Here is a 7,332-nt window from a genome sequence, read left to right as displayed (position 1 = left end):
AGAAAAGTATAATTAAACTAATTTAAAAAACCTAAAGTGAAGTACAATAAAAATAACATGAAGAAGAGTTAAGTGAAGTAAAGTTAAAGCTAAGTCAAGTTGAATAATGTTAAATAAATACCAAAAAGTAATATAATGTTAACTTTAAGTAAAATACTGCAGAAAGAAATGTAAAATCATCTGAAATAATGTTTTATAATGGGCTGAAACGATTAATTAGGTTAATCATGATTAATCAAATATTGAAATAACCGTCCACTAATTTCATCATTGTTAACTGGAGTATACACATTCAAAAACATGCCATTTTCTGAAAGAACAACCCACTCAGTGCAGTAATTAAGCCAAAACTGTACAAAGATGTATACATTTTGCATTTAGAATAAAAAACCTTCTTAGTCTGCAAATATGCTCCATCCAGACCTCCTCAAGCTTTAGCTTGAGGAGTCTAGCTCACCTGAAAAGGCTTTAAATTAGGACGTTTGATAGTTTTGCATGACTAAAAGCAGAAGATCCTCACAATTATTTTAAAACAAGTTCTTTTAAACAACCACTTTATATGTGAACTTGCCATGTGATGTGTCAATATTTTTAAAAATAATACAATAAAAATCAGGTAAAGCTCTAAGCCTGGAACAACTGACTAATGCCCATTGAGAATAAATGTAGCTTAATTTCAGAAGTCCTTCTCCTTTATATATTAACTGGCAGCCATTAGTCACAGACTGTGTGCAAATGCAGGAAATGAAAAACCACTACCCTGTTGAGACGTGTTATAACTGAGGCCACAAAGGAACTATGAGTTATATAAAAAAGGCTCTCTATTACATTGACTTGTCTTATTGTTCCTGGTTGCTTTTCTTTGATGTGGGCTTCTCTTCAACAATGGTGAGCATGCCTAACCTTTCAGGAGAAAGATCTTAAGAGCAAAATTTTCTGTCCGTCCACATCATCTTTGAAATCTCACTAAAATAGAATTGACTGGTTTAAATGAGAAGGTTAATGTTTGAAGAAAAGAAAACCTTACATTGCAGCCTACACTTTAGAGACCTTTCTATAAGTTGTAGCTATATATCATGGCATAGATCTGTTCCGCTGAAGGATCCAACTGGTGTCCAAAGAACAAGTGATTCATCAGAAACTACAGTTCTGTTTTTTGTTTTGTTTTTCTTTTTTCACATCTTATTGTTCCAGATTATCAAACCAAATTTCATTTCAAACAGAATCTGAGGAAACACAAAATCTAGTTTCCATATGATGATTTCATTTATAAGGGAAAAAGCTACCCAAATCAAACTCTCCTTGTTTGTATAAGTTGTGACCCTCCTTGCAAAATAATGAATTAATTGTGATTAACCAGCAGCGTTCTATTTTACCAGCCAGACCCAGGCCTGATTTCTCACACCCTGCCCCTATCTAAAGACATTTAACAACAGATAAGAAACAAAACCACTGGCATTTATCAAACTGGAAGTGGTTACAAAGCCATTTGTAAGGCTTTGGGACTACAGTTAACCACAGTGAGAGCCAACTTTTTTTTCCATACAGATCCTGGGTGATTTGAATTGCTTCTTTTGTTGTTAGTCAAGATATCTCTGTCAGTTATCAACATTTTTTATGATCTAAAACATGCTGCTGCCTATCTCCAGTAGTTTATGGGCAGGAGGCTGGGTACACCTTGGACAGGTCATCCGTCCATTGCAGGACAACACAGACACATACACGACAAACAACTATGCACACACTCAGTCATACCTAAGAGCATGACCTAACGGTCTTGTTTTTGGACTGTGGGAGTCAAACCCAGGACCTTCTTGCTTTAAGGCAACAGTGCTACCAACTGCGCCTCTGTGCAGCCCACAATGACAATGTTTTGAGAGGAATTCAAAATCTAAAACACATATTGAAATAATACAAATTGGAAACATGTCGGATGATAACAATAATACTTTAAATAGTACCTTTTTCCACTATTACAGGTCCTTCTCAAAATATTAGCATATTGTGATAAAGTTAATTATTTTCCATAATGTCATGATGAAAATTTAACATTCATATATTTTAGATTCATTGCACACTAACTGAAATATTTCAGGTCTTTTATTGTCTTAATACGGATGATTTTGGCATACAGCTCATGAAAACTCAAAATTCCTATCTCACAAAATTAGCATATCATTAAAAGGGTCTCTAAACGAGCTATGAACCTAATCATCTGAATCAACGAGTTAACTCTAAACACCTGCAAAAGATTCCTGAGGCCTTTAAAACTCCCAGCCTGGTTCATCACTCAAAACCCCAATCATGGGTAAGACTGCCGACCTGACAGCTGTCCAGAAGGCCACTATTGACACCCTCAAGCAAGAGGGTAAGACACAGAAAGAAATTTCTGAACGAATAGGCTGTTCCCAGAGTGCTGTATCAAGGCACCTCAGTGGGAAGTCTGTGGGAAGGAAAAAGTGTGGCAGAAAACGCTGCACAACGAGAAGAGGTGACCGGACCCTGAGGAAGATTGTGGAGAAGGGCCGATTCCAGACCTTGGGAGACCTGCGGAAGCAGTGGACTGAGTCTGGAATAGAAACATCCAGAGCCACCGTGCACAGGCGTGTGCAGGAAATGGGCTACAGGTGCCGCATTCCCCAGGTCAAGCCACTTTTGAACCAGAAACAGCGGCAGAAGCGCCTGACCTGGGCTACAGAGAAGCAGCACTGGACTGTTACTCAGTGGTCCAAAGTACTTTTTTCGGATGAAAGCAAATTCTGCATGTCATTCGGAAATCAAGGTGCCAGAGTCTGGAGGAAGACTGGGGAGAAGGAAATGCCAGAAGTCCAGTGTCAAGTACCCACAGTCAGTGATGGTCTGGGGTGCCGTGTCAGCTGCTGGTGTTGGTCCACTGTGTTTTATCAAAGGCAGGGTCAGTGCAGCTAGCTATCAGGAGATTTTGGAGCACTTCATGCTTCCATCTGCTAAAAAGCTTTATGGAGATGAAGATTTCATTTTTCAGCACGACCTGGCACCTGCTCACAGTGCCAAAACCACTGGTAAATGGTTTACTGACCATGGTATCACTGTGCTCAATTGGCCTGCCAACTCTCCTGACCTGAACCCCATAGAGAATCTGTGGGATATTGTGAAGAGAACGTTGAGAGACTCAAGACCCAACACTCTGGATGAGCTAAAGGCCGCTATCGAAGCATCCTGGGCCTCCATAAGACCTCAGCAGTGCCACAGGCTGATTGCCTCCATGCCACGCCGCACTGAAGCAGTCATTTCTGCAAAAGGATTCCCAACCAAGTATTGAGTGCATAACTGTACATGATTATTTGAAGGTTGACGTTTTTTGTATTAAAAACACTTTTCTTTTATTGGTCGGATGAAATATGCTAATTTTGTGAGATAGGAATTTTGGGTTTTCATGAGCTGTATGCCAAAATCATCCGTATTAAGAAAATAAAAGACCTGAAATATTTCAGTTAGTGTGCAATGAATCTAAAATATATGAATGTTAAATTTTCATCATGACATTATGGAAAATAATGAACTTTATCACAATATGCTAATATTTTGAGAAGGACTTGTATGTAGGGGAAAAAATAGAAGAAAAAAAAACCAGGTTATACCACGTGACAGGGACCGTCCACAGGCTGATGAAAATGTCAGGTAAGGGCGCCATCTGCTGGTGAAATAAAAACAAACATCGGATCCAGGAAGAGAAGGATGTGTTTGCTGATGCACACTTGCTACAATCCCAGACCTAGTTGTTCAGTTCTATTCATAACTAAATTGTACAATTAATATGGGATCGGTGTTAGCCGTTACGGTAAGATATAATGCACGCTATGATTGAGATGCTAAAAATACTCGGCTTCTTGCATTAAAAACAGTCGCTTTTACCATGGTAGTACCATGTTAGCTTACATGCTAACGACAGTTGTAACAGGAACTGTTCGCTGCAGATTCAATCTAAGAGAACTTAGCTCTCGTTAATCAGGCTTTCCCCTTTTTGTACTAATGTTTTCCAGCTACAATCGGCTGTTTTTGGTGTTAAGTAACCGAAATCAATAAGTGAAAATGATATAATTGGTGGTGTTAAATAACATGCAGAATATTTTAGTATATATCTGTTGTGTTGTTTTCAGATCCAGAGGCACAGGAGGAAAATAATTGGAAGCACAGTTGAAACTTAGCTTTGACTCTAACTGGCTGCAGTTTGAACCAACATGTGGGTGACAGCATATTTTGCCATAATTGTACTGCTGGTCCTCTGTGTTGGCCTGGAGTTCACAGCACGCCGCCTCACAGCACCTCAGTCCACACCCACAGCTGTGGCCAACCCGGCTTTCCGTCGTTTCCAGAGCATATTTCTGCGGGCATACCTCCTGGCCTTGTGGGCAGACTGGCTCCAGGGTCCTTACCTCTACAAACTGTACCGCCACTACAGCTTCCTGGAATCTCAAATAGCTATTTTATACGTGTGTGGCCTGGCCTCCTGTGTCCTGTTTGCTCCTTTTTCAGGCTGGCTCCCTCAGGCCCTGGGGCGCAGACAGACATGCCTGCTCTTCTGTGTGTCCTACTCTGCCTGCTGTCTCACCAAGCTATCCAGGGACTACTTTGTTTTGATTGTGGGCCGTATCCTGGGGGGACTGTCTACATCCCTGCTTGCCACTACGTTTGAAGCCTGGTACGTCTACAGGCATGTAGAGGTCCACGACTTTCCAAAAGAATGGATCCCTAGCACCTTTAATAAAGTTGCTACCTGGAACCACGGCCTGGCTGTGGGAGCAGGGCTTGTGGCTAACTTGCTGGCTGAGTGGCTCCACTTGGGACCAGTGGCTCCCTTTCTGCTGGCTGTACCCTGCCTTGGCTGCTGCAGTTGGCTGGTACTAACGGACTGGGGTAAGGAGGAGGCTGAACGAGGTTCTGAAGGAGACAAACAGACTCTGATACTTGGCGCTGCAAATGGAGGTGTTGCTCGTTTGTCTGCCAAAGAGCAATTTTCACGTAGCTGCCATGACGGACTGCGCTGTCTGCTGTCAGACAGGAGAGTCCTGCTCTTGGGTGGAGTGCAGGCTCTGTTTGAAAGTGTCCTCTACATATTTGTTTTCCTGTGGACTCCAGTGCTTGACCCTCATGGCCCACCTTTAGGAATAGTGTTCTCCTGCCTGATGGCTGCTAGTATGGTGGGCTCCCTGCTGTACCGCTTAGCAACTTCCACTCGTTATCGTCTGCAGCCTGGTCAGGTGCTGTGCCTTGCCGTTCTGATGGCCTTCTTCTCTTTTTTCATGCTAACTTTTTCCACCGTGCCAGGGCAGCCAAGACCTCATGATTCCTTCCTGGCCTTCCTGCTACTGGAGCTGGCTTGTGGCCTTTACTTCCCAGCAGTAAGCTTTCTACAGGGAAGAGTAATCCCAGAGGAGAAGCGTGCCGGCGTTCTGTCCTGGTTCCGACTACCGCTGCACCTGCTGGCCTGCCTGGGACTGCTGGCGCTCCACGGGGAAGTCTCGGGAACAGGTGGGGGAGAGGGCGGTGGCGGCACCAGACACATGTTCGGAGGCTGCGCCGTCATGATGCTGGCGGCTCTGATGGCCGTCATTAGTCTTTTCACCCTGAGCAGAAATGACACTGACCTGAGACTGGAGGGATGCAGAGGGGAGGGGGAGATGGAGTAAAGACTTGGGCCACAGATCCATTTAAGATTGTCTGATTTAAATATTTCACTTTTGTCAGATATCACTGGGGTAGACTTTGGTTCATATTAGCCAAAAAGGGAAATCAACAAGGGGATTTAGTAAATTTAAGTTAGCTTAATGTTTGCTTGTTATTACTTGGTTATTTGTGAAGCTTTAATGCATCCTGCCTGTCTAAGGATGCTATGGGAACATGGCTACGTCTGGTTTCATTTGTCAAACAAATTCCTGAAAAGTTGTGGAGTGTCTCAGTCTTTTTATAAAATATTACAGATCAGTTATACATGGCTCCATGTGTCAAACTCTATGATGCAATCAATTTAAATAAAGTTCAGAACCTTCATAAGGTTCAGCAGCATATATGGTTTATAAAAAAACACTCGAAAAACTTAGTTTACATAGACTTGAAAGAATATCTGCAGATCGAATAGATAATATTAGCAATCTAATGTAGATCAGCGTTACTTTGCCTTTTCAGTTTCATCTAAATGTAATGTTGGTAAATGTTTTCTGAAAATATTTCTGTTCTTTACCCTTTTAAATAAAAGTACACCTGTTGCCCGTGCCTTTGTTTTATTGTGCTTTTATTTACTGTTGAGTGGCTTGTTTTTGATTTATTCTGTTAGGTTACTGTGCCTTGCTCATGACCAATAACCCTTGTGCTTTCTCACACTTCATCACATTACACTTATTGGGATTTTATGTGATAGACCAACACAAAGTAACACATAGTTGTGAAGTGGAAGGCAGATGATGCATGATTTTCAATATAAAAAAAAAAATCTATTCAGCTCTCCAAAGCCAACACTTTCCACAGTACAGGTCCTTCTCACAATATTAGCATATTGTGATAAAGTTCATTATTTTCCATAATGTCATGATGAAAATTTAACATTCATATATTTTAGATTCATTGCACACTAACTGAAATATTTCAGGTCTTTTATTGTCTTAATACGGATGATTTTGGCATACAGCTCATGAAAACCCAAAATTCCTATCTCACAAAATTAGCATATCATTAAAAGGGTCTCTAAACGAGCTATGAATCTAATCATCTGAATCAACGAGTTAACTCTAAACACCTGCAAAAGATTCCTGAGGCCTTTAAAACTCCCAGCCTGGTTCATCACTCAAAACCCCAATCCTGGGTAAGACTGCCGACCTGACTGCTGTCCATAAGGCCACTATTGACACCCTCAAGCAAGAGGGTAAGACACAGAAAGAAATTTCTGAACGAATAGGCTGTTCCCAGAGTGCTGTATCAAGGCACCTCAGTGGGAAGTCTGTGGGAAGGAAAAAGTGTGGCAGAAAACGCTGCAAAACGAGAAGAGGTGACCGGACCCTGAGGAATATTGTGGAGAAGGGCCGATTCCAGACCTTGGGGGACCTGCGGAAGCAGTGGACTGAGTCTGGAGTAGAAACATCCAGAGCCACCGTGCACAGGCGTGTGCAGGAAATGGGCTACAGGTGCCGCATTCCCCAGGTCAAGCCACTTTTAAACCAGAAACAGCGGCAGAAGCGCCTGACCTGGGCTACAGAGAAGCAGCACTGGACTGTTGCTCAGTGGTCCAAAGTACTTTTTTCAGATGAAAGCAAATTCTGCATGTCATTCGGAAATCAAGATGCCAGAGTCTGGAGGAAG

General features: G+C 42.1%; 1 protein-coding gene across 1 annotated transcript; it reads left to right on the top strand.

The window, feature by feature from the left end:
- The first annotated feature begins 3,674 nt into the window (after positions 1–3,674).
- On the top strand, positions 3,675–6,252 carry mfsd5 (major facilitator superfamily domain containing 5). The gene is made up of 2 exons (XM_047367755.1): positions 3,675–3,820; positions 4,140–6,252. Exon 2 carries the CDS (start codon positions 4,221–4,223, stop codon positions 5,667–5,669), a length of 1,449 nt encoding a protein of 482 aa, XP_047223711.1. The 5' UTR covers positions 3,675–3,820; positions 4,140–4,220; the 3' UTR covers positions 5,670–6,252.
- The last annotated feature ends 1,080 nt before the right edge of the window (positions 6,253–7,332 follow it).

The sequence above is a fragment of the Girardinichthys multiradiatus genome, chromosome 1 (assembly GCF_021462225.1).
Source record: "Girardinichthys multiradiatus isolate DD_20200921_A chromosome 1, DD_fGirMul_XY1, whole genome shotgun sequence".
Classification (NCBI taxonomy): Eukaryota; Metazoa; Chordata; class Actinopteri; order Cyprinodontiformes; family Goodeidae; genus Girardinichthys; species Girardinichthys multiradiatus.
This window is presented reverse-complemented; position numbering and strand designations above follow the sequence as displayed.

Bases quoted from the DNA above. Each gene is read 5' to 3' on its own strand.
- mfsd5 (XM_047367755.1), top strand. From the start codon at position 4,221: ATGTGGGTGACAGCATATTTTGCCATAATTGTACTGCTGGTCCTCTGT.